Source organism: Falco peregrinus, chromosome 3 (genome assembly GCF_023634155.1).
Source record: "Falco peregrinus isolate bFalPer1 chromosome 3, bFalPer1.pri, whole genome shotgun sequence".
Taxonomy (NCBI): domain Eukaryota; kingdom Metazoa; phylum Chordata; class Aves; order Falconiformes; family Falconidae; genus Falco; species Falco peregrinus.
The window spans coordinates 21153175-21179731 of NC_073723.1; the positions used below are offsets into that span (position 1 = coordinate 21153175).

The 26557-nt window shown below is 41.5% G+C and overlaps 1 protein-coding gene across 5 annotated transcripts in view; it reads left to right on the forward strand.

Annotated features, from left to right (window-relative positions):
• SAMD12 (sterile alpha motif domain containing 12) overlaps positions 1-26557 on the forward strand; it is a 178813-nt gene that overhangs the window by 89414 nt on the left and 62842 nt on the right. For 3 of the 5 annotated variants that reach the window (XM_055799673.1, XM_055799674.1, XM_055799675.1), the window contains exon 5: positions 7001-7072. The exons of the other annotated variants lie outside the window; for them this stretch is intronic. In XM_055799673.1, coding sequence (XP_055655648.1) covers positions 7001-7072 — 72 coding nt within the window. The remainder of the gene's footprint in view (positions 1-7000; positions 7073-26557) is intronic. 5 annotated transcript variants of the gene reach the window in all.

Here is a 26557-nt window from a genome sequence, read left to right on the forward strand (position 1 = left end):
CTCCTCTGTGAGTTTCATATAGGGCAAAGTGCTACCTGAATATACTGCTAGGCCACAGAATGTGCCAAATTTTCTTTAAAATAATAATATTCTCCTGCTATCAAAATGTGTTAGAATAAGGCTTTATGCTTCATTGAAAATCATCACAGCTGTTGATACCTGTTGAAATTACTTCCTCAGTAAGTTCTGTGCTCATCCTGCCCCTGGTGCTCAGCTACTGAAAACCATATGTGCTCAACTATAATTAGAAAAAGACCAATTTGTTTTCCTTCTTTCAATTTCCAAACTACTCCTATTCAAAACCTGTTAATAGTACCCTAGCACTGTGTTCTTCCAGGAAGGGAACTAGAGGGCCTTCAAAGATGCATCTCATCTTCTGAGGAGAGATGAAGTAAGAGCCATGTATTCTAGCGATGGATCATTCACTGTTTTAGACGAACCCTGTAGCAGAAACATTGCCTTTCAGGGTCCATGTGGTGAGTAAACCTGGATCATGAAACTCCCCCTAGCTGAAACATGTTACAAGGATTTGTACAGCATTATCAACCTCTTAACACTAGAGTAAAGGCAGGCTTGATCAAAATTTGAGTTGTTTGGCACTGAACCCTCCCAGGCTGTCAGACACGATGCTAGTTTCCCTTCACTTTATCTGTTTCTTCCTTGTGAATGTTGAAGGTGGGCAGGCACCTAAGCAGTGCCGTTCCAGTTCGCATCACCACCTGTAAGGAGACTTGCTGTCATTTTCCATAATCAAAGCCTTAAAGTACTAGACTCCCTCCCACCTTTGAATTCCCACATATGAAGATTTTCCCTACTGCGGTGGCTCCAGTACACAGCATCAAATATTGGGAGTTGCACACCTGCCTAAAAAGGAACTTGGGTGGGCAGAAGATTTGAGAACATGGGACCTTGCTAAGTGCAGAACTGTGGAAGGTCATTTGGAGTTAACAGAGGACGACTGCAGCTTGCTGTCCCCCTGCTGCATAGGCTGTATGGATACTGTGGTATCTGAACTGCTGTTGCCTACTATCCATCGTGTCCCTTGAGATCAGCACATTTCTTTGTCATCCCTGTAAAGAAGTCTGAAAAACTGAGGTTTGTGATAGAGGGTCATCCTGTTGCACTTCCAGGATGTACTGTTTTCTTTCCTGGGTACGTTCTGGACTCAAGGTTTTGGCACCTGAGGAATTGTGAGTTCCTTCCGCCAGAAATACTCTTTTTTCTTTTCTGTAGAAAACAGCAGATGTTGCCTTTGCGAACACTCCAGGTAGGCAGTGTGTTCGCCTTCCCAGGCAGCTGGCGGGGGAAGTATGTAACACTTGAGGAATCTCGGTTTCATGTCCCTGTGGTGGTATTCAGAGGCGTGCGGCATTTGAAATGTTGACTCTCCTCTTACCAGGCACCCCTTCTTTTGTTTTCATTGTCTTCATCTCACCTTTTTCTGTTCCCTAACCCTGAAGCTTCCAGCTAGTCAGGAAGGGCCTTTCTTCTTATAGCACAAATTACTATGCAAATGTTTCTGTCATATGCTGCATACATGGCACCTATCCAAGGCGCAGAAAAAACCACTTGATATTTCAGAAGAGCTCCAACAAATTTAATTCCCAGCTGATTTCCTTCGCTCTGTGCTCCTGTTATGCTCCAAAATCTCTGAGAGACCTTGTGAGCTGAACACAAAGTGTAGCATGGAAACACTGTCAGAAATTACCCAGAAGTAGTTGTTTATCCCTTGTCATTGCATCAAAACCATGTTCCAGGACTCAACATACTAAATTGCCTGGTTATAGGTAAAGAAACCTTAACCTTCTTCTCAGGGTGGGTTTATTTTCACTAGACATCTATATCCCTTTTACTCCTTTCCATTGCATGTCCTTTTTTCCTGTACCACTGTAGGAGTCATAGCACTTGTGCTTAACACTGCTCTTCCGAGACTGTAAAACAACTTTGCTACCCATCCGTTAGACTACAAAAGAGCAATCTTTGTTGTATTTTTCCCACTCCCAGTCAAGGGCATATTCAGCACTTACAGAGGACGTGGGCTTTGGACTCAGAAATCGTGGTTGTTCCTGAGAGGTTTTTCAGACTTTAGGCACTCTTAAGACTTCTGAAAATCAATTTTTTCAGGTTACAAGTATGCACTGAGGGGTTCTCTATAGTTTTCATTTGTTTTAGCTGAAGCAGAATATCGTATGTGGAGTGTATATCTGAGCGCAGATAAAATGTTTAAAATACACGCATCAGTGACGATAAATATCAAATTCCATCTATGGCATCAGTTATTTGAATTTCATGTGGCTGGTTTCTAACCTGAAGAATATACTTTGCAGCGCAATCAATGGTCCCTGGTAGACCATTGAATTACTACGGTTCTGTTAGTTACTTTTTAGCTATTGCTGAGTTGCTAATACATATTTATATCAAATAACTGAGTGATTCAGCTGACAGGTGAAATAAGTTCCAATACACTGGACAATACATTGTAATGCACTCTGGATAGGTTTAGCAGAGCCTTGTCCTTCAATATGTGTAGTATATTAGTTTGGAGTGTGAATCAGGAAACATGTATGCAACTATGAAATTTATATTGATGAACTTCTGCGGCAGTATTTTAGCTGTATAATATTATGATGTGCTTGCATTTTTATGTGTTTCTATAAATAATATTGCAACTCAGTCTACTGGGAATGTAGTATTAGCTGTTTTGTATGATTGCAAGGACATGATTGCAGTTGTCTGGTTTTCTTATTATTTTATTAATGTTGATTTTTTTTCATTCGTGCTTTTCAAATGTCTCAGTAGTCAGTCAGTCTACTGGAAAATTTGGTCTGGAAAGTTTAGGCCTTCTGAGCTAATGCGTACCCAAAACTGTCTTACATGTTTGATGAATAGATATTACATATATATATATATATACACACGGACACACACACCCTGTATGTACGTATTTCCCCACTTGTGTAAATTGGAAAGAGAGAAAACAATTCTGCTCAAGGTTTGAGAAAAAAAAAAAAAATATTGCTGTTTGTGCTGCAACCAGTCATGAAAAACTTTCAACTAAATAGGAAAGTTTTGAGCAGTCAGAGGCTGTGATTTAACAACAGCTGTTTGTGATCAGTGCCAGTAGAAATCACTTGTTTTCACCCAGCCGAAAAGAACAGGCTGGTAAAAGGGGTTCCAGGAATAGGTACAGTCTTTCACACGGAGTTTAAATAAATCAAGTCTGCATATTGTAAGATGGTGCCATTTACAATGTAACATATTTGTCATTTCTAATGGTATTTTTTTTTGCAGAAGTCAGACATGGAATAAAATTGGTTGATAGTTGGTTTATAAAAGAGTTGAGGAAATCGGAGCCCTAACTGTAACTCTGACCCCTTAGAGAGTACATAGATATTTTTGTTGCTAGGCTTCTGGCTCAAAACCTGGCTGTCTTCATCAGCTAACACCTTTATGATCAAACTGAGTGGCTAGTGTTGGAAATAAGAAGGTAAGAAATGCCATTCTTGGTCAGATCCAGTATCCCTCTGTCCCAGTACTCCACCTCTGACAGAAGCAGATGCTGTTTAGGCAGAGCCCAGAACCCTGGCCCCTCTCTGTGGTCCCATCCCCCTGGGCTCCCCAGCGTCCAGAATTGCTGCACCAGAAAAAGTACTTTCCTGCCTAATTCTTTTAGTATCCATTGAGTATCTCTCACTCTCATGAAACAAGGTGTTCACAACAAGGTTTTTTTACAAACTAGAATATAGTCACTGGCAGCCTCAGCGATGCTGGAAGCAGCAAAGCCTAACTTGACATGCCTTCAGTTGGATATGTTCTCCCTTCCACAGAGACTGTAAGCAACCCTGCTATCATCTGTGAGCAGTAGTAGCTACACATCCTCTGTATTTCAGATATACCAGTCACTCCTGAGACACATCAGATGAATTGTACCTGTTGCTCTCCATTGGTTATTACAGAAGCTCAGGATGGCTGCCAGATGTATTTGTCTACGTGGTAGATGGCTAAACTGGGTTGAGATGAGTTCCTGCTCGCTAGGCCCAGATGTAAACTCCTATGCTGAAAAAAGTTGGTCTGAAAGCTGGATGAGTTGCCCTTTTAACTCAGATGAGTTTTGGTAACACCATCTTTCTGATTTTATGAAACCACGGTTGCTGACGCCAGCATGAATACATTCTGTTTGCAAAGCATTTCACTGTATTGGCACTTTTAACAAACATGAAAGTCACTTAAAGCCTTTTTGAAAGCCTAAAATAAAGTTCTGTTGTTTTGAATCCCTTAAGGTGAACGTTGCCAAATAGTTCAAAAACATTTTTCTTCCTGTTGTTACTAGCATTTATGGCCTGTGCAATAAAGATTTATAATTACTGAAAAGATTCAAGGGAGGGAGGAGAAAAACCCTCTCCTTTTTATGCCTTTGTAAAGTTGCTTTTCTAAGTTGTGTAAAAAGAACCTGTTTTATTTAAAGGCTTTTTTTTTTTCATTCACATTCTTTAAAAGCCTTTCTGTAATGTAATTTTTTAAATGAATGTGCTTCTATTCAAATTAAAGTTTACTCTTAATGGCTTTTATGCTTCATATGATAGAGCACCTTCATTTACTTAGTTATACATAGGCAGTCAGCAGTGTTATGAACTCTTTCTTTATTACTAAGCAGTATGCAGATGTCTGGCATCTTCCACCAAGGGAAGGATGGGATTTTAAAAACTCTTTATTTGACATGATCATAAAGCATGGGTACTAGCCCAGTGGTTTATGACATGCTCAAGTATGATTAATAATTTTAACTATGCCAGTTCCCCCTTACGATCAATAATATAGAATTTTCCCAGTCACTAGTTGAATGGATTTTAATTGAAATTGATTCCCTATAAAATAATAAATTGAAGTGTATTAACAATGATCTTGTGGTCTTTGATGTTAAGGAGTTCCGAGTTCTAACAAAATTCTGAACAGTTTTCAAAAAAATACCTGATTTTCCTCTATGCAGCCTAAGTAGTCATAAAGCACCTCTAATTTTTTTATTTAAGTGCTAATTCCATTAGAAGCATAAAAAGAGCGGCCTTAATTTGCAACGTGAATGTGAATGGAAATGAGGCAGGCCGTTGTTTTTTTAAAAATGTATTTTTCTGTTTGCAGTTCAGCTACAGCTGTACTGTGTGATCCTAAAATTTAAATATATACTGTTGTGCATAATGTTATCTTTGAAGTATTTGTCTGTAAAAATACCTCCCAGTCCCCTGAATTATTAGAAGTTACCTGTATGAAGAAAGCATACCTTGAGAAAATCTGGGGTGAGCAGCTCTGTTAAGAACTTCAGTGTTTTTCCAAAGGTATCACCTGAAGGGCATTGAGTCAGTCTTTGTTTTTTCTCAGTGACAGAGTGACAAGTTGGGTTTTAGGCAGCCACGTACATGGCAATACCACACAGTTCTGAAGCTCCTCGACCACACTAAGGTTTCATCCACATCCTAGAGCTTATGCTCAATTAAGCTTATCCACACCGATGGAAAAGTAGTTGGTTGACATACATTTGCCTCATACTGTGACTTCCACCTGAAGACAACATGCCTAGAAAATAGCCAGGCTCAGGAATACACACAGCATTCTGTAACCAGACAGCCTGGTATAAAATGCCAGGACTGTGACTTGGCGTACTCATTCAGCTATACAGGAGGGCTGGAGCTCTCATCCTGAGGAATGTAGGGATAAGTGAGTTAAGAGACTTTTGTATGTGAACAAAAAGACACGTCAAGGTTCCCCTTCAAGCCTGAGCGTGGTCTGAAGGCATATACATTGACATGGTCTTAGAGTTTTGAGTCCTCTCCACTAGAAATAGGATTCAGATCTTCCCAGTCAGTTCATCTGGGACACCCAGCTGCTATCAGCTGGCATTTGATGAGAAACGGTGCTGAAGCAATTCCAGCACCTGGGCCTTGAAACAAGTGATTTTGCCATATTCTTTCATTCTTCACTCAGACCAGTTGGGAGGCTCACTGCCAGTACCGTCAGCCACAGACTCTGAAGTTCAGTTATTGGGGTTTTTTTGTGTTGAGAGCACGCTGTTGTGGAGGACTTTCAGGAGCTGGGTTTTGAGAGAAAGACCTGGAAAAAAACCCAAAAACTCTTTCACAGCAAAAAAAGGGGGTTTTGCTAACTGATTGTGCCTTTGTTCAGGGAGCAGTAATGCAAAGCTTCTGTTGTTAAATTTTACTGTGCAAAGTCCACTAAGCTGTATGTTTTTTGTTTTCTTTCCTCTTTGGCATGTGTCAGAGGCAGAGATGCAGAGGGAATGGTAATCACATTTCCTTCTTTCTTTAAAGTCTTAGGTCATTCCAGTCTTCTTAAGAAATAGCGGAAAACTTTCTTACTCTGTTTCTTTTTGTCTTTCATTCCTTTGAGTAACTGAGGACTGTTGTTTAAGTTGGGCCAAGAGATTAGTATCTCCTGCTCTGGTTTTCTTTTGTTAGCCTGACTGTTTAAATGGCTGATTAGACTACAATTGTCTGGTGAGGAATTTCTTTAGCTTGTTCCACGGAGTGTAACTACGTGAAAAACTTTTCAGCCATTCCTTGTGGTTTTCTGTCTTAAGGTGTGAAGATGGTCCAGCCGTATTTAAAGAATCTTGGATGCTGGAAGGAGCGATCAGCATCGTCTTAGACAATGGGCCAGCTTTTAAAAATGTCAGGCAATTAAGGATGCAGATGTGAAAATTCCTTACACTGATCACTACCATGGTGTCACAGCAGTTATAATTCTTGGTCCAAACTTTAAACACTTTGAAATAAATTATATTTCAGATGAAGGGGACAGGAAAGGGGAAGGGAGGGATAGTCCTACCACTACAGCTACACCAACAGATCAGTTGTCACCTGAGTAGTTTCTGAATGCATCTTTCTCTAGACTCAGGGTTTGCTTTGATGTGTCCAGCAGCGCAGCTGCCATCCATTCTGTTACAGCTGTTGACTGTGACACTAACCGCTAATATTGTTGACTTTTGTAGATCTCTACTTAAACCTGGAGCATGGTTTTTTGAGGGTCATAGAAAAGCAGCCAGCCCTTACAGCCCATCAAGGTAATGAATGTCTTTTTCCTGGGATGTATCTTCATAAAATGAGACATCTATGAGCTTTTTTTTTTGTCTTTTTCTATAAATGTTTCCTTTAGGTCTAGTGGGTTTTTTCAGCTATTGTCATGAAAATAGTGTTTTATTTTCTTCTAATCCTAATAATCTCTTTCTGAGCGAGTTATTATTTTTTACTGATACTTGCTTGCTAGAATTGTCTGTTGATAAATTTTCTTTCTCCTTCCTTAAATATCAGCTGCTGTGATAAGCACTAAAACGTGTGACCATTGCTTTGTCAGCAACTCATGTTTTCCTTTATTATACCATTACTGCTATTCTTGAGATTTCTTTTGTTCCATCTAGTACTGGGCATGTCACTGTGGGAATTTTACTGTACATTGCTTAGCTGATCACTTGATATTTTTGGTATGAGAATATATGTTTACGGATTTCTTCAGTGTTTTCTTTTGATCCAAATGATCAGAACCTAGGCTATTTAGGTAAGGAATGTAAACAGACTCTGGGACCGCAAGAGAGGAATCCTTTTATCAAGGATGTCTCTAGGAATTAGGAGCACTCAAAGCTAGTGTCTTGTTAAAGTTTCTGCTGCTTATAATTAATTTGGGTAGGCTTTGGGAAAGTCTTTAGTTTACTAAAAACTAGATATATACTTTTCATGCACACATTCTGTATCAATTCTAGCACAGTGAGCAAGTAGCCACTACTAAGAGGAATGTAAATTTATGTCTACCACCAGCTACACATTGGTTTTATCGCTGTTATGTCCCCTGGAAAATCTGAGACCTCAACTTTTCTCTTGGTTCTGTGAGGGCAAATGAAGGAGTAATGCTCCATTGATTTCAGCAAAATGTGAAACTAGTTAAAATGAGAACAGGATCAACCCCATTTTTCCTCTACAGCCTGAGACTATAAAGCCCATTCAAATCAATGAAGGGTACCAATGACTTTGCTGACCTTTGGATCAAATCCATAAACCTTTTTAGTAACTTAATTAAAACCACAAATACAGAAACATAAGTGTTCTGTTCTCTAAGTCAGCATAGGTCTTCCTAAAATTGAAAGATATGATCCCTTGCCAATTTTCTTGTATCAGAAATACAGTTTTGATATTTTATTCTCTAGAACTTTTTTCTTAACTATATAAAGCCTATTTTTCACTTGGTCTCAAAATCTCTTTTGATGATGTGCACTGCCTGTGTTATTTGTAATCCTAATTTCATAATCAGTGTTGAAAATGAGACCCACAAAACTTGCTTTTATCGTACTCTTTCTATTCATATTCTTTACTAAAATGGCATAATCAAAGGTAAAAACAAGTATACTGTCTTTTAGCTTTGGCAGTTTGAAGTGTCTTTGTTGCATCTTGCATTAGCCAGCTAGAAGTTAGGTGTCTGGTTGAACTCATCGCTCACATTCCTCAAATAATCAATGAAGAACAACAGCCACGTCCTAAGATAATCTGTGCCCTTCTAAAACAGATGTCCATAATAGGTGCAAAGCATTGCCCTCTGGAGGTTCCTGCTTCTGTCAGCTGGAGAACTCACCATCTAGTCTGGGATAACTACAATTAAATACAGGAAAAGTAGGCAGGAGCTTTTCCCATTTTTTACATCTCAGTATGAAGCATGTAACAAGTGATGTTACGCACTTTTAATTTGACACCAATCTTCCACTACTTAGTATATTAATTTTATCGTCTTTAACTGTACCTGTTAGCAAAATTTGGTTATGCTATGACTTTAAATTGCCTTTTTTTTAATTGATAATATCGTCTTTTATATTCTATTACTTTCTATGAGCATTTTTTTAACTGAGCTACCTTCTGCTCACTGGTAGCAGAATTAAAGCATGAACCAAAAAGGCTAAAATTAATGAGTTACAAGTTCTAGGTTCAGGGGTTTTGTGGTTGTTTTCTTACTTGTAATTTAAATGGTCCTTTAGTCTGAAGAAGACAAGGACTTATTTTATATATTGTCCTGGGATAAGGTTATAACTTACCTTTGCTCTGGCAATTTTTCTCAGACATGAATGCTTTAATAACTGCTGTTAGACAGATCCTGGTCCTCTGAGTTCTTCCTTTCATCTGCCTGTGGTTGAGCCTGATACAAACATGAAACCATTATTAGTTTATGATTGTGCCTTTTGTTGCCTCTGTGGAGCTGGGTCCAGTCTTACAGAGGAATGCCAGGACCAGGTTGAGAGCTGTGCTCACTGGGGACTGAACTTCTGCTTTATAATTCGAAAAACTTACTGAAAACTTCTTCCCTTCATACAATTAATCAGTACAGGCAATGAAGGTGTAAATCTCTGGAAAACCATGAACTGCATAGTTGCAATTAAATAGAAGAGCTGGTAAAACCTATCCGAAAATGATCTGAAATAAAAACACAGAGGGGTGACTGAAAACCCAAGCTTCTTCACATGTCTTTTGTTTGGGCTTTCTGTGTCTCCCTTCAAGTTCTCTTGCATTCTTATGCAGCTCGTTCATTTTATTGAATACTAAAGCCTTTTACCATCTGCCAAAAGGTTTTATTTTGGGGTTTCCTCTTATGTGGGAGGGTGGTTTCCTCCTTCCCTTCGTGCTAGTTTCATTGCTATCTTTAGGACTCAGAGCCTACTGGAGACCTTCCTGTCTCCTTTTTATTACACAGTCTCCTCCTTCCTTGCTGCTGGTTCCTGCTCCCAGGGGCAAAGAAGAAAACAAGAGCTGAAGCTGCCTCTTTGAGCTGCCTGGCTGATGCAGATGGCTTTTGTTTTGAACATGGGAGTCCGGTTCCTGGAGTGCAGGGCTAGGCGTACTCAGCAGCAGCATTCCCTGGGGTGGGTGTTTTTAGGAATGGTTCCTGTCTGAAGGTGCATGCAACTGCCCCGTGCTTTGGCTACAGAGTGCAAAGGGCTGCTGAAAAGGAGTGCTGTAGCCTATAGCATTTATTCTAAATGCAGTATATTCCTCTCTATTTGTTAGTCTTTTACCTCAGCACATTAATCCAACCTGTTCTGCCACTGTTCAGACATCTATAGCTGTAGCCCTTTAGTTTCTTCCTTTTATGGGAACTTTTAGATGTTTATTTTTTCTGCGAACATACCACTTTCCTGTCTTTACCTTTCTTGTGCTGTAAAGAAAAAGTGAAATTGGAGTTGTTACATTTGTAGAAGAATAGAACAGCATCTTTTTTGTTTCTTCCTGAGAGCAATATAAAGTAGCTGCCAGCCTGGGTTTTTCAACACAGCTCTGAAGGATGCAGGGAATACAGTGGGATGTGAGTACCCAGATGCTGAGCCATGAACACAGCAGGAGGAGGCTATGAGTCCTGGTCAGGCACCTCCATTTAAACCTTTGCTGTGAAGCTCTTCAGGTACCTGCTGTCATCTCTCCTCAAAGTAGATGCTACATGGGGGAAACAAAGGGTCCTGCCTTCTCCCTTCTGCCTGCTGGGAGTGAGAGCAGTCTGTCTGAGGAGCACGCAGTCCTGTTACTGGCTGTCCTGATTCACTGTGCAGCTGAGCCTGTGACTGGAGGCAGTCTGAACGTGAAGGGCACGGGCACAGGGAGTTGTGCTGGGTGTCAGATCACCTCCTGAGAGCTCTGCCAGGATCCATATCAACACATTATGCCTCCGCTTGAGTGCATTTCTGGCTTTACTTTTTTGATGTTTTATTTTTTTAATCACTGGCATTACACCAACCAGCATGTCAGGTAGTAATAGGATTGTAATAGTATTTTGTTTGTGATTAGCTCATCTCTTGGACTCTGAAGTGTTCTAATCTCTATCCTTCCGTCATCACCCAGCTCTTTTCGAAGCTCTATCCTTTGGTTTATTTGCTCTCGCTCTGTAATTGAGAATTTTATTGTTGATCGCCATGAAAAATTGTTAGTGCTTAAAAATAAACGATCCATCTTCCATCCCTTCAGTGCATCTAGCTTTTATGACTATAGGGATCTAATGAAAGGTTGAAATGGGAATGAGGAGGATGAGGGTGTCCCAGGTGTTACCTAAATATCTGACCTACAGATGAAAAGGGATGCTGGGATTTCTATTCAGGAAAGTGCTGGTAAAATGGCCTATTTCTTGGCACTGGATATTTTAATGACATTCAGTTCCAAACTTCAGGTACAGCATTGCACAGAGAGGTCAGGGGTGCCCATTTTTAACAGCAGAATGGTGCAACATAACACAGCAGCCTGAGATGACACTCTCCTGAAAAATAAGAGGGCTGTGTGAAAAAATTTCAAGCGGGAGACACACGTGTCTTCTCATTTAGAAAGCAAAGCATTGTACTTGTGAATTAGCACAGTTTTCCATGTTCTCACTGTCACACAGTTACACACACATGCACACACTCTAGTTGGATAAAAACGTAAACAGCAAATTAAGGATATGATTAAAAATTAAACAGCCACTGCAGAAGCCATCAATAGTAAGTACTTATTAACTTACATATAACAGCATGCTGGTGTGATAGCTTCAAATTGGCTGCTGAAACTGATTTGCAGCAAATAAGGCCAGCTTTCCAAAAGGATATTTCTGGTTTCCAGTAATCAGACCCTCAGCTCTGATTGCTTGTTTTGTTCCTTCACATTTTTTGCCAGTCTAAGTAACGGATAATATACATGACTTTCTTGAACTGTAGTGGGCAATATGCTTAATCCTTTGCCTCTAGTGCTTAGCAGAATGAGACAGTATGGGTCTGATCCAGATTTGTCCCATCTCATGCATTGTGAGACTTCTACAATTTGCCCCCCATCTCCTTTTTCTCCATTTTCTTTTCACCAGAGCCCGTATCCATTCTGTGACCCGCCTTGCTTTACATATGTGCTGCATGATAAGCTGAAGGGCAAAGCTTTTTTATACATATTCACCTGCTCATCCAAGTGCCACATCCACACAGGCACACCTGTGATCTGCAGACCAGCTCCATCTGGCACTGCATGGCAGAGGCTGCGGTTTCTGGAGAGGGTGTCACCCAGCTCCATGGTCCCTTTCCATCTCATAACTTTTATGCCCTACTGTCTTGTGTCCCCTGCACGTGGAGTCCTGTGTATTGGAGGACAAGATGTTTGGCCATCTTGCTTCATTACAGTCGGTGTGGTTTGAAGCTAGGGCAAGCGATTCTCAGTAGAACTGTTACAACTGGATTCAGCACCGGCAGCTCAATGTTAGTTTTAAAAATTAAGTTGAAACAAGGTTAAAGACTGCTCAAAATGGGGACCAGTCGGGAAGGGCTGAGCAAAGCAGGATCTTTTCCATTGAGCTCTGTCTTCTTGGATGTTTGCTTTTCAGGTGGGTTGAGTAGTATGGATATGTGACCAGTATGTGGTACACAGGAGCTTTTGTGTATTTGTTTCCTGCCTTCGTATGGCCAAAGCTGAGTGCTCCTCATTCCAGAAAGCAGCTGAATTTGTGCTTGTTATCTGGGTCTCCTGTGTTCATTTAGGCTGGGGTCCTCCTTCTCTTTTTTCTCCTGTCAGTCAAAAGCAAGAAATTGAATGAGTGTTACTTGAGTTAAAGATCTATAGACAGCCCAGTATCAATGGGTTGTATATATCCTGTAAAAAGGACTTTACTCTAATTCTCCCTTCCTGTGAGAAAGCAGCGCATCTCTTGGATGGCTGCCAAACTCCTTGAATGTGGCTGCAGGTGGCTCAAATGCAGAGTTCGTTAAAACACAGCTGGAAGGTGATTTCTGTCATGAACACCTCAGCCTTGTCAACTGTTTTCCGTGCTTATTCTGCTCCAACTGGTGTGGTCCGTATTTGGAGCTATACAGTGGGTGGCTCTTTGGTAGCTGCTAGCATTGTTGAACAATGGCTGTAGCCGGGCTTTGGGGAGCTGGACAAATGAGTGGCAAATAACTGGAGTGGCTGGTGTCTGTTCAGGGTTGCCTTCAGCTGCTTAGACCACTGACTTGTGTTTTAAAGAATATGAAGGCTGCCCTGATTGAAGTATTCACAGTGGGAGTTTCTCGATGAAGCAGGGGAATAATATGAGAAGGGATGGTGTAGCTTTAAGAAAGTGGAGGACATAATGGGTGTGAACCAAGTCTGAGATGCAGAGTGGGGTGCTGCAGCTGCTGAGAGCCACTGCTGGAGCCAGGATCCTGGATTAAGTGGACTCGGTATGAGCTTCACTCTTGCTTCCTATGCGGTGATTCCTGACTTTGTCAAAGCCTTTCCCATATAGTTGCATCCCTGTCCCAGCCACCAGTTCTCAGACCATGGAGAGAAGGGAGAGGAAGCCAAGGGTACACAATGTGCTCAGGTAGAAGACAGGGAAAAGGTTGGAAACCCTCTGGCTTAGGCTGGTAGAGCTGAGTTGCTGTCAGCAGCAGAGGGAAACCTCTCCAGAGTGGTCTCAAGTGTACAGAATACCGCAGGGAGCAATTCCTTTTCTTCTCGATGTCCTGAAGAACAGATGGATCTGACATGTTTATTGCCTTAAGCTGTCTTGTTTTATCAGCACGTCAGAGCTAGGTGCTTGACAGATGTTGTAAACAGAAAAGAAAATTCATCCATGCCCAGTTGTATGGTTATAGCATCTCTAGCTCCTATTTAGAACTAAATGAGGAGGTATTTTCATTTAAAATTAAGGGAAGACAGAGACAAATAAACTGTTACAAATGCAAACTGATCTTGTGAGCTCTAAAAGCATTGCTTGGCATCTTCTAGCTTTTTGGTTCAGAGCTGTCTGAGATAGGAAAAATGTCAATGCAAAGAGGCCAGGTTGAAGCATAGTGGCAGTAGTGAAGAAGATTTTGTACATGTTACAGCTTGAATAGCTTGAAATTTTAAAGCGTGTGTTACAATTGCAAAAGCTTTTTGAAGCCAGAGACATATTTGCTCAAAAGTTTTTGCAATACAGTTCTGAATATCGAAAGCTAATTTTATTCACATCTACCCCATTCCTGTTTCTTCCTCCAAGCACACTTGGATTCTATGGGGGATGAGGCAGCAAGTGCTTCTGTGTCTTTTTTCACAGCAAGGTCTCTGTCGTGGTTGGGGTTTTTTCCTCTTCAAAAAAATCAAAGAGCTAAGAATTGTGTTAACATACTGCAGTGTTTCCAACAGTTGCAAACCGTGCAGTGCAGAATGGGTATGAAATATTTAATGTGATTTTAAATTAAAACTGTGCTACGTATTTACTTTTTTAAAGAAAAGTACATTGGGTTTATTTGAACTTCAGGCAGAGTAAAGTTAGATCTTACAGGTTCTTGTAATTATTTAAATTCTTTTTAATGTATCGCAGTGTCTATTTGCTGCTGAAATGCAAAGGAAGTCAGACAACAGAATTGGTGACAGTCACTGGTTAAACACCTGTTGTTGAAGAGCTAAACTCTTTTTTTTACTTCTGCAGGTGCAGAGATAATATCTTTTTCATGTTTGTTCAGCTATTTCAATTCAGTGAGTAGTTCATTCAAAAGTAAGAAACCATTTGGGAGAAAAAAAAAGCTGAAAAGCTTGTTTTCGTCTTTTAATCTATAAACAAAATCTGTGCAGTAGAGGATAAGATCTACCAGTTCCGTGATCTTGAGAAATATGGCAACCAGAACTGACATTCAGTTCATCAAGGTAATGCTTCCTTGCTTAATGAGACCCATTACTTAAAAGTGTAATGATGAGCTTATTTTTGCCTTGATTTGGAAAATACTGCTCTTCAACATTTTTACTGCATTTCACTTTTACACACTAAGACCTATTTTATAACTAGAACTTAACATCAATCCCAAATAAAAAACCAATTGCCTGGCATAGTCTGTCATTACTCATGGCCAAATATGAGAATGTAAGGAATAAAAATCGATCAAGAGTTGTGTATAAAAGTGCTAATCATGTAAATAAATGTGTAGGTTGTGTTAACTGAAAAAGAAATACCATATTTATTGATACGTGCTATATTTAAATCTGTGTAAACAGGCTGACAAGTTCAATATTACATCGGGAGTTTACTGCCCACAAGCTTAGGACAAGTAGTTTTTTCTACATTTTTAGGATCTAACAGAAGTATTGATAGGAAAGGTCCAAGGGGTAAGGAGCATTTTAACTGTCAAGAACTGTTAAAAGGTGTTGCATGGAGGACACGGAGCAAATAATCTTCTCTGGTTTAGAGGTCCAGGCACACAAAGGACCAGAAGGTACCTGGGAGGAGCAAACATGGATTTGCGAAGGACAGAACAGCCTGATTTCTTTCTGTGATGAGAGAACTGGCTGTGTGGACAAGGGAGGAGCAGTGCATGTTGTATGCCTTGACTTTACAAACACCTTTGATATGGTCTCCCCCAGTGTCCTTGTAGCCAAATTGCTGATTTATGGAATGGGTAAGGAGACAAGAAAAGGATGAAGAACCTAGTGGCATCCCTAAGGAATAGATATAGGGGACAACACTGTCCAAATATCTGTTAGTGACCATGATGATGAGACAGGGTGCACCCTCAGCAAATTTGTGGGATGATACCAAGCTGGGGACAGTGCTTGATGTGCTGGAGGGCAACACTGGCGCTCAGAGGGATCTGGATGGACTGGAGAAGTGGGCTGACAGAGACCTTTGGAAGTTCAACAAACAGAGTCCTGCATCTGTGATGGAATAACCCTTTGCGCCATTACAGGCTGGGGGTATCTGGCTGGGGAGCACTGTGCCGAAAAAAACACCATGGGGTCTTGATAAACAACGATTTAAATATGAACAAGCCCCTGCTGCAGAGGAGGACAACAACATACTGGGCTGTACAAGCAGCAGTGTAGCCAGCAGGTCAAGGGAACTAATTGTTCCCTTGCATTTGGCATGAGTCAGATGACATTTTGAGCAGTCGGAGCAGTTTTGTGCACAAGAAAGACATTGACAAATCCGAGTGGGTCAATGGATAGGTCACCAAGGTGGTCAGGGGCTGGAGCACATGGTGTAGGAAAAGAGGATGAGGGCTGGGTTTGTTCAGTCTGAAGACAAGGTTCGGAGAGTCTTATGGCTGTTTGCAGTTGCCTGTTGAGAGGGTGCAGAAAAGAGAGAACCAGATTCTTCTCAGATGTGCACGGGGCCAGAATGAGAGGCAACCAGCACAAGCTGTAATACAGAGAAGTCTAACTAAATATAAGCGGTGGGAAGAAGGGTGGTCAGACAGTGGAACGGGCCCAGAGAAGGTGTTAATCTCTATCCTTATAGATATTCCAAACTCGACTGGACACAGCCCGGGGCAACCTGACTTTACACTAATCCTGCTCAGAGTAGGAGATTGGACTAGAGACCTCCAGAGGTGCCTTCCATCCCGCACGGGGTTCTGTGATTGATAGATGCCAGAGTCTGAGCTTATTGCCAGAGCTTCCCTTTGTGGGTCACTCTAGGAAAAATAGGAACCGTTGGAGATGTTTTATGTGATGTGATTTGCTTTAGGCATTGACTGTGTTTTAAGTTGAATCTCACTCCGGGAGATCCTGATCTCTTCTCTGGAGTGACAAGCTAAATAGATGCCTACCTTTGGTCAAGTGAATATTGTCTAGGGTGTTTGATAAGAGTTAAAATCTAAAGAGAGTTACTTTTGTTTCTGAGGGCAAAGGAAGTTAGTGAAGGAATTTATGCTTTATTCTGAGTCATCAGAAGGAAGCGGTTGAGAATTTGCAGACTGAAGGCAATGTGAGTGGAAATGATCACAAAAGAGCTTCTGATCTGAAGGAGAGGAAGGAATGAGTAAAAGCAGCTGAATAATGTCAAAGGACTTTAAAACAACTGGTTTATTTGAACTTTGGAATAGATAGGTAAAGGCTGGAAAGGGTAGGAAAAGAAAGTTCAAGGGAACTGACAGCGTTTTTTTGAAGACAAGATACTGCAGACGTGGCAGCAGACTGTCCTATTGAAGGAGGAAGACATAAAATATCACAAGTACTTCAGGCTCTCTGCAATTATTTGAAAATCAGGCATACTACAACTGATGGGAACAGGGGAATGCATTGCTGAGGGAAAAATTTAAAAAGTAGCACCAGCACCTAGTTTAATGAGTTGCAACTACAAGGGGTATTAAAATTCAGTTTTTTCAAGACTGTAGAAATAAGGGAAGGATGAAGGAAATTAGACTTCTGTTACTTTGTGGATAAGGAGGTGAAAGCTGGTCACAAAGAGGAGGATGAACAGCAGCCTTTCTTGGATTCAGTTTTCCCAAACAGGCTGATCATGACAGGGTATTTGGAACGCTTAAATAGAAGGAAAAGAACACAAGCTGGGATAGCAGACAGAGGTGAAATATGGGGAGGGAAGCTGAACACAGTCAAGTCATCAGGGTCTCTTGAAACTGGACCCTGAGTACCTGTGAGACAGATGAGACCACTCCTGGACTTTAGCTTTTATCTTTAAGAACTTGTGAAGGATGAGGAAGGGCAAACCTAAACATTAAAATGAGGAAGCCTGTCAGCTTAACTTTGATACATGATGAAATGCTCCAGAAAATTATAAGTCAATTTGTAAACACCCAGAGGATAATAAGCTGATAGAAAACCAGCCAGTGTCGACTTGTTAAAAAAAGATATGTGTCAAACCCCTCTAGTTTCCTTTCTGAATGGAGTAAGAGGTGCAAGAGATAGAAGTAGTAGGTATGTCCTTAGTAAGGCTTTTGGCAGTGTTGCGGAAAGCCATGTGTCATTCTTACAAGTAAACAGGGAAAAAATTGTCTAGGTTAAATTGCTGTCTAGGTTAAATTAGTGTGATGCAGGTGAAGGACTGGCTGAAATACTGTGTTCAAGGAATAGTTACTGTTTGCTCAGCAGATGGGGAGGGAGCCTGAAGTGCAGTGCCCTTCGTTCTGCCCCAGGGCATGTGCTGCTCACGGTTTTCGGAAGTCGTGGATGATGGACTGGAGAGTGCAGTGTGTGAGGGACTATAAGCTCCAGTAAGCTCTGGATGTTGTGGAGGGCAGGTTTAGAGTCCAAAGTGATCTTGATAAGATGCAGAAATGGTTAAAATGGGTAAGGTGGGAATTCAGCAAATGTGAGTAAGAAGGTCTGCGGTGAGGAAAGGAAAACAAGTGTATGTGTGCAGATGAGGGATATCTGAGTAAGTAACAGTAATGTGAGAGAGCACATGGTGTTGGGATATCACAAGCTGGATATGAGTCAGCAGTCTGATACGGCTGGGGAGAAAATGGGGAAGAGACCAGACTTCACTATAAGTGGGAGTCTTGCATGTAAGCCATAGGAAATTCTTAACTCTTTTGTGTTGGCTCTGTCGCTTTGCTGGGATAGTGTCCAGAGCCGGCTTCACACCATGAGACAGTATAGACAAACTGGAGACAGCCAAGAAGAGAGCTGTAGGAGTGAGCAGAGATTTAGAAAAGACCAGTGAGGAAATATTGAAAGAGTTAGGTCCAGGATGCAAGGACAAAGTTGGAAAGAGGCAAAATCTTTCAGGTATATTGAAGGATTTGTAATATAAAATCATAGTGGTGTTTACATATGCCCTTTCTACCTACCCAAAGGTAAAAGGGAAAGTAATTAGTTCAGTTTGCACCTAAGGAGGTTTAGTTTGTGTATTAGAAACTTAGCGTAAGCATATTACAGTGAAGTATTTAGGGGGAATGAGAGTAGAAGGAGGGCTGTAGGTGTGAGGAATAGGTAAGAGGCAACTGTGAGGATGTTTGTCTTTGCCTCAAGGAGGGGTAGACTAGACAGTCTTTCTGAAATCCACTTCAGTTCTCTCTATGGTTCTGCCCACCAAAGGAAAACACAAATTAAAAATGCAAAACAAGAATAAAAATGATTTAAACCAAGGGTTCCTTTTTGTTAATTTGAACTGTGATTATATTCAGCATTTTAAATAACCCTGGTTTAAATTAATCCCTTATGTTGCAGTGTTAGCATCTTCTATTTATGGAGGTCTTTTACAATACCTTTTTATTTATTAAAAAAAAAAAATGCTCCTTGGTGTGATAATCTCCTTGAGTATGAGTTATACAAGTAATGATGAAGAGGCTAAGATGTTCTTAAAACTGTTCTGAGGTAGTTGCTTTAATGCCTTAGTTTTTCAGTAAATTGGCTGAATTCATGTTGTAAAAACTAGACATCTCTTGAGACAATATTGTCCTAATAAATACCAATTTCTTAAATAGGTAACACTTGCATAAAGAAATTTCCCCTCTCTAAAAATGAACTACTCGCCAAGCACGCAGCTCATCCAGACGGTAGCCTTGTATATCTTACTTTATCCAGGGCTGTACTGGTGACATTAATTCAATGAGGAGACCGGAATGGGAGCCTGTTAGTTATTTTTCATGTTTGATTTTCTTCTCTGTGAAACTAATATAAAGATGGTTATGTGAAGCTAATTATACCTCAGCTTTTTATTTTCTGCTGCTGAGTGAAATCATATAGAAGGATTATTTTTTCCCTTTTCCCTGAAGAATGGAACATTTGACCACAATTACCATTTTGTACATTAGATTAGAGCACCTTGCTATCTATTACCACAAGTGATTTATTAGTACATAGGGCACACTGGGAAAGTGTCTGACTAGCCAATGGGACATAGTAATCACATAATGCAATGCCTGCAGAATCAAATTCTGTTTGATGTTTAATATTTACCCAAACTGCAAAATAAGACTTCAAACAAACAAACAAAAATCTTCAAAAAGGGAAGCCCAAAAGTAAGGTGAAACCAGGTAAATGCTGGAATAAATTTTCCTCTTACAGGAAATCTGTGCTGAGCAAGGCATCCAAGGGAAGGGAAGCGCTGCTTTCTGCCCTTTCACATTCTGCTGTCCCCGGCTGTCCTGCTTCCTCTGTCTGCCTCTCTGCACATATGTGCAACCCACCTAAGGAAACAAATAGAAACGACTGGTCCCAGTCTGGCACTTCAATCCCTCAAGTTGATTCTGATTGGGAAGGTTTCTTGTGTATAATAATAGGTTATACAGACACTCAAATTTGTGCTTCTGTTAGTGTGGAGGGCACATGCTCACCTGCTGGCACAGAAGTGCTGTCATCCACTGAGCTCCATTTAGCCAGGTGCCAAGCACCTTTCATCTGAGAAAAAAGGATTCTTAACAGCCACTGCTAAAGATGTCTCTCACTGCTATAATGTATTAACAGCAGGGATGAAAGAGTTAATTCATTTTCCATCCATAATTTTTTTCTTTGTAGAACTGATTTGACACAGTCTAGCAGGGTGCTGTTACTGAAAAATTGAAGCACCAGGTGTGATTAAATAAGATCACACGTTTCATTCCCTCTTTAATTTCACATCACCCTCCAGCAGCTGTACCCCTTTGCTTTCCTATAGCTGGAGAACGTATTGCATTTACAGCAGGCAGCTTGCCGCATTGGTAGCATGCACCATTGGACTGTTGCGAATCAAATCTGTTTGTGCACACAAATTATTTATTGTTTGATGGACCAAACTTATTAATCTGTTTATTTCTCAAGAGTAGAAAAAACAGAGTGCATTTGGGTAATGGAGACAAACTTAGCATGGTTCTTCAGTATTTTCAGAGGTTCATGCATGCAGCAGAACAGTTTTCATTTCACTGGAAAGAGAGTAAAAAGGTGAAGTGGACTTGGGGTCCTTTTTGCTATTCTTACCAAGCATATGTCAATAGGATCTGATTAAGTTGCCTGCTTCCCTGAGATTTCATGGCCTGCCACTGACATAAGGAGACTGAGCCAGTGCCCTCCTGGCCACTGCAGAGCAGCAGTACTGACACAGCACACACTGGGTCAGAAAGGTGCCACTGGGGCCACAATGGCTATTTGCAGTTAGAAGCTGATTGCACAAAATGAAAACGATCAGGATTTTAATTTTCCATTGCTTTAGAATAGTGTTCCTATGAAAAACTGAATTGGATTCTTAGAATATTGCTGGTAGTTATTCAGGGCAACATTTCCACTTCCAGACTCTGGCTGGCCTCACTGCTCAGCCAAAAGCAACTCAAAACAAAGAGAATTATCTTTTAATTTTTCCCAGTCCTCAGAGGAGGAGGGGTTTGTTTGCAATACTCTGACACCATTATTTGCGGTAAAAAGTTTGTGCAGATATAACCGTGCCCTGCCTGAGTTGTTCCAGTGCAGCTCTGCCATAATTAACCCAAAGAACAGAAGTCAGCACTCTGTTGTGCATCAGTATACAATCTGCTGGATTACCATCCTGTGGTGTCATCTCCAAGGCATACTGTCCCTGGGAGCATGTGTCTCTGAAGAGGCCTGCTGCTGTAACTTTGGCTTGGTTTTCTCCTCCTGTGCCTCTGGTGCTGGACTCCACTGATTCCCTGCTGCACTTAGTGGTGATATCACACATTTATACAGCTATGATGTTTCATGATGCAATATGGTAACGCTTCTCAGCAATTCTGAGCAGCGTTTGCCTGTTGCCTCTTTATAAATGTGGGTGTACAGCAATCTTGCCTGTTCTCCAGCACCCCTGACCCCCTGTGTGAACAGCCAGTTTTGCTCACTGAGAACTTGTCAAAATGCATCTATCAAAATTAAACAGGTGAATTAAACAAGTAAAATTGTACCTAAATACCATAGCACTTCGTTCCCAAGTGGACAGGGGTTTGTTTGCTGTAGCGTTATTCCCACATAAAAGAAAGAAGATGCCAGGAGAGGGTGACAGAAGGAGTTTGGAGATTCTAGGGATACATCTGGGCCTGCGTTTGAGTATAAATGATGCCTGTGAACACCTGTCCCTTCTTAAATTTTATCTTGGAAGCAGCGTTGGGACCAGCTCATTTGATGTCCCCTGTTTTTTAAATTAAGCTCTGCAGATAAGACTGGCTGCCTGTAGTGCAAGGCTGTCCTTAAAAGTGAGCTGACATTTATGCAAACATGACTTAGTTCACGCAGGAAAAGATACTTTTTGATCTGTGAGAGTACAAAAAATAAAACTCCATAAAACTCCAAAGGAAACCATTTTTCTTTTCTTTATGTTAGTAGACCAGTCTTCACAGGGATGGAGGAAGCTGCTCTGACCTTTCTTTCCCTGTGTGATACAGACTGAGTGTGACTGTTTCATCTTAAGTGAGGCCAGTATCAAATCAATGGTTGGAACTAACTATGCCAGTTTCTGCGTAATTATTGCCATATGCAATGGGCTGTTTTCTGCAAATACTTATACAGTGACTCCGAGTTATCTACGATTTACTGCTGTTAAGACGAATGTGATTATTTATTAACTGTGTATTCACATGTACACAAAGGAAGTGTTTCAAAAGGTGAAATTATATTTCAGTAATTGTTTCTTATTATGCTCTGGATTTTTTAAAATTGTCTTTTGAAGTCGCAGTGAAGGGCTTAGGAAATCTTTCAGGTTGTGAAAGTTACCCAGTAATGTCAGCCTAAAGTATTAAAAAGTCCAGTGTGACCCCCTTCAGAAATAATGAGGTTTAAAGGAACCCATATTTTGCCCTGGATGTTTTGGGAATATGAGTGTTTAGACTATTCGTGGTTTCAGGCTGAAGCATTAAACCTTTTAAAAAACCAAAGCAGACGTTTTCATGCCACTCCCTAGTTTGTGGATCTGTTGCTTTAAGGGAAATGCTAGATTAATATTGGGAAAGTTGGCAGTAGCCCTTACTCCTCTTGCCAATGCGAAGCAGGGTGTTATTTTCCCTACTGCTTTTCCCATATCCTTTCTTTTCTTTAGGTGGATGAACTTCTCTTTCTTGCTCAAAAACCAAATGGATTTGCCATTGGTGCTGCTTTAATGCTGTTCTTTTCCTCTCCACATACAAAGCAGCCTTTGCTCACACCTGCTGTGAATCATAGAATGGTTTGGGTTGGAGGGGACATTAAAGATCATCTGATTCCACCCCTCGTGCCAGGGGCAGGGACACCTTCCACCAGACCAGGTTGCTCAAAGCCCCATCCAGCCTGGCCTTGAGCACTGCCAGGGATGGGGCATCCACAGCTTCTCTGGGCAACCTATGCCAGCGCTTCACCACCCTGACAGTGAAGAATTTCTTCCTAATATCTAATCTAAATCTACTCCCTTTCAGCCTAAAGCCATTCCCCCTTGTCCTATCACTACATGCCCTTGTAAAAAGTCCCTCTCCAGGTTTGTTGTAGGCTGACTGCAACTCTTTGAGTGCAGCCATCCAGCCAGTTCCTTAACCACTGAATGGTCCACCCATCAAATCCATGTCTCTCCAATTTAGAGACAAGGATGTCGTGTGGGACCGTGTCAAGCGCTTTGTGCAAGTCCAGGTAGATGATGTCAGTTGCTCTTCCCTTATCCACCAGCGCTGTAACCCCATCATGGAAGGCCATCAGGTTTGTCAAGCACAATGTACCCTTAGTGTCACCAATCACCTCCTTATTTCCCATGTGCCATAGCATAGTTTCCAGGAGAATCTGCTCCATGGTCTTGCTGGGCATGGAGATGAGACTGACTGGCCTGTAGTTCCCCAAGTCTTCCTTTCTTCCCTTTTTAAAAATGGGGGTTATGCTTCCCCCTTCCCAGTCAGGGGGAACTTGACCAGACTACCACAACTTCTCAAATATGATGGACAGTGGCTTAGCCACTTCATCCACCAGTTCCCTCAGGACCCATCTCATCAGATCCCATGGACTTGTGCACCTTCAGGTTCTTTAGATCATCTCAAACCTGATCTTCTCCTACAGCGGGCAGTTCTTCATTCTCCAAGTCCCTGTGTTTGCCTTCTGTGGCTTGGGTGGTGTGGCTGGAGCACTTGCTGGTGAAGATTGAGGCAAAAAAGTCATTGAGTACCTCAGGTTTCTCTATATCCCAGGTAACCAGATCTCCTGTTTCCTTCCAGAGAAGGCCCACATTTTCCCTAGTCTTCCTTTTATCACCAGTGCACATGTAGAAGCTTTTCTTGTTGCCCTTGATGTCTGTGGCCATCTTGGGCCCCTCTTCCCTGCAGGGCTTTATCCCATGGTTCTCTACCAAGCAGATACGTGAAGAGGCCAAAGTCTGCTCTCCTGAAGTGCAGGGCAGTGATCTTGCTGTAAGCCCTCCTCACTGCCCTAAGGGTCTTGAACTCCACCATGTCATGGTCACTGCAGCCAAGTCTGCCCTTGAGCTTCACATTCCCCAGCAGTCCCTCCTTGTTGGTGGGAACAAGATCCAGCATGGCACCTCTCCTCATTGTCTCCTCTATCACTTGGAGAAGGACTTTATCGTTAATGTATTCCAGGAACCTCCTGGATTGCTTATGCCCTGCTGTGTTGTCCTTCCAACAGATATCGGGGTGACTGCAGTCCCCCATGAGGACCAGGGGCTTGTGAACATGAGGCTGCCCTATCTGCCCACAGAAGGCCTCCTCTGCATTGTCTTCCTGGTTGGGTGGCCTGTAGCAGGTCCCCACTGTAATGTCACCTGTCCTCATGCAGAGCTCCGTGCACTCCAGCTGGTCATTAACAGAGAAGGTTACACGCCCTCCTCGTGTCCCCTGCCTGTCCTTCCTAAAGAGCCTGTATCCTTCCATTCCAACACTCATAAGAGCCATCCCACCACATCTTCATGATGCCAGTAAGGTCATAGCCCTGCTGGCATCCGCATGTCCCTAACTCCTCTTGTTTATTCCCCATGCTATGTGTGTTAACACTGAGGCATTTAAGCTGGGCCCCCAGTGAAGCTGACTTACTGGCTGGAGTGGCTGGAATTCCCTTGTGCTGCTCTTCAGGTGCTCTCCTGCTGACCTGTGATCCCTCCCCAGGCTCTGGGCATCTATTGCTGGCATCACACTGGTAGGAGTGGGATGAATTGATGTTCTCCTCCCCCTCCTTCTCCCCGAGGAGAGCACAACATCTGTTTTGTTTTCTCAGTGGAGAGAAACACATTCTCAAGAAATTCTCCTCTTTTCCTGCTTGCTAACAACAAAAGAGATTTTAAAGCATTTAGTGTTTCTGGAGAGAGGAAAACACAGTGGAGCCCTAGACAGGAAAAAAAACAGACATGGAAAAATAAATTGGACATAATTTGAGCTATAATTAAAGGTCTCAAAAAGAAGCCAAACTGCCAAGTTGGAAAGAAAAATGTGCATCTTGAAATAAAGTACCTTTATGGAAGGATGTGCTTGGGGTTACAGTGTAGGACTGCCATTCAGGACATCTTGGCTCTATTTCTGCTCTGGGCTTCCTGGGCCATACCATACTGGAAACTTAACCCTTATTTGCCTTGGTAGTCCATATATAAAATCTGATGGTATTGTGAGTCTCGGTATTTCATAGTGCTTGTAAGCACAAGGAGATGATAGGAGTTACTTAAATAGAAGCTGCTGTGGCATTGCAGTGATGGCAGGTTTTTTTGTTTATTCCATTGAAAAAGAGTTCATCTGCTTTGAAATATGGGAAAAAGTGTTTAACTGCATCCCTGGGTAATTGTTGTGTTGTTAGCATAGTGTAACCTTCAGCTTCAGTAAGGGGTCCTACTTCAGAATGACTTAAAATGTAAAGTGAAAAAGAGTGCTTCACAGAACCTCACAGAGAAGGACCTTATGGTCAGCCTGCTAATGCTGTCCCTGCATGTCACATGTGACTTTGAAAGCAGCAGATGTTGTTACATACTATCTGCTTGATAGTTAGAAGCCAAACCAAAACCAAAGACTCTGTGCTGAGCTGTCTGTGCTTGATAGTTAGAAGCCAAACCAAAACCAAAGACTCTGTGCTGAGCTGTCTGTGATCTGGATGAGGGCAGGTTTCACATCTGAGAGGGTGCTTCTGCTGTGACACGTAATAGAAGCTCACAGGCTGCAGGGTGTGACTGGTGGGAGCGTAGGGCACTCCTGCTGCTTGGAAAATCCATATGTGCAGCTTTAAGCTTTGCATTGCAACGTACCAACGGTCCCATTTGTGATATGGTTAGACGTGGTGTCTTACAGTTCCATCATTCATAAATTTTTAAACCCATGTGAATAAATCCAAATATTTTTGTCTTTTAAAGGTGACCCACAACTCTAAACACGTTTATAGGTGAATACCTCAGCCACTCTGACAACATTACTGATTTGCACTCAGCAAATCTGGCTTTTGTGAGACAAATGAAAAGTTTATAATGCACTGTGACTTCCTTCTGGAGGACAAATCAAAATAAATCAAAGTTACTCTCTCCTTTTCTCACTGCTAGTATCAAAACTGTCTCCAGATGAACATAGAAATGTGCTAAGAGGTAAAGAAAGGTGTGGATTTCAGTGGCATCTTGGTTTAATCTTTTTATAGCTGTGTTAGCAAAAATGCACATTCCTGGGTGGTTATTGTGTGTTTGAAGGGCCAGTAGAAATTACATTTTTCGGAGGTGTCAGAGTTGGAGGTAGTTGTTATTAGTATTTCAGGACTCTTAAGTTACCAAGCATACTCTTTGTGTATGTTTCTGCAGATCAGTTTGAATCATCTTCTGTATTTAAAAATTCACCTTACAGTTTCGTGACCTGCTAGAAATCTCGCAACATGGTATTTATGTTAACTGGTGAATTTGGGACACACGCTGTGGTTTAAAAATACAATAGTCGGGCTCTTGGGTCCATTTGCTGTAACATTTCCATGGT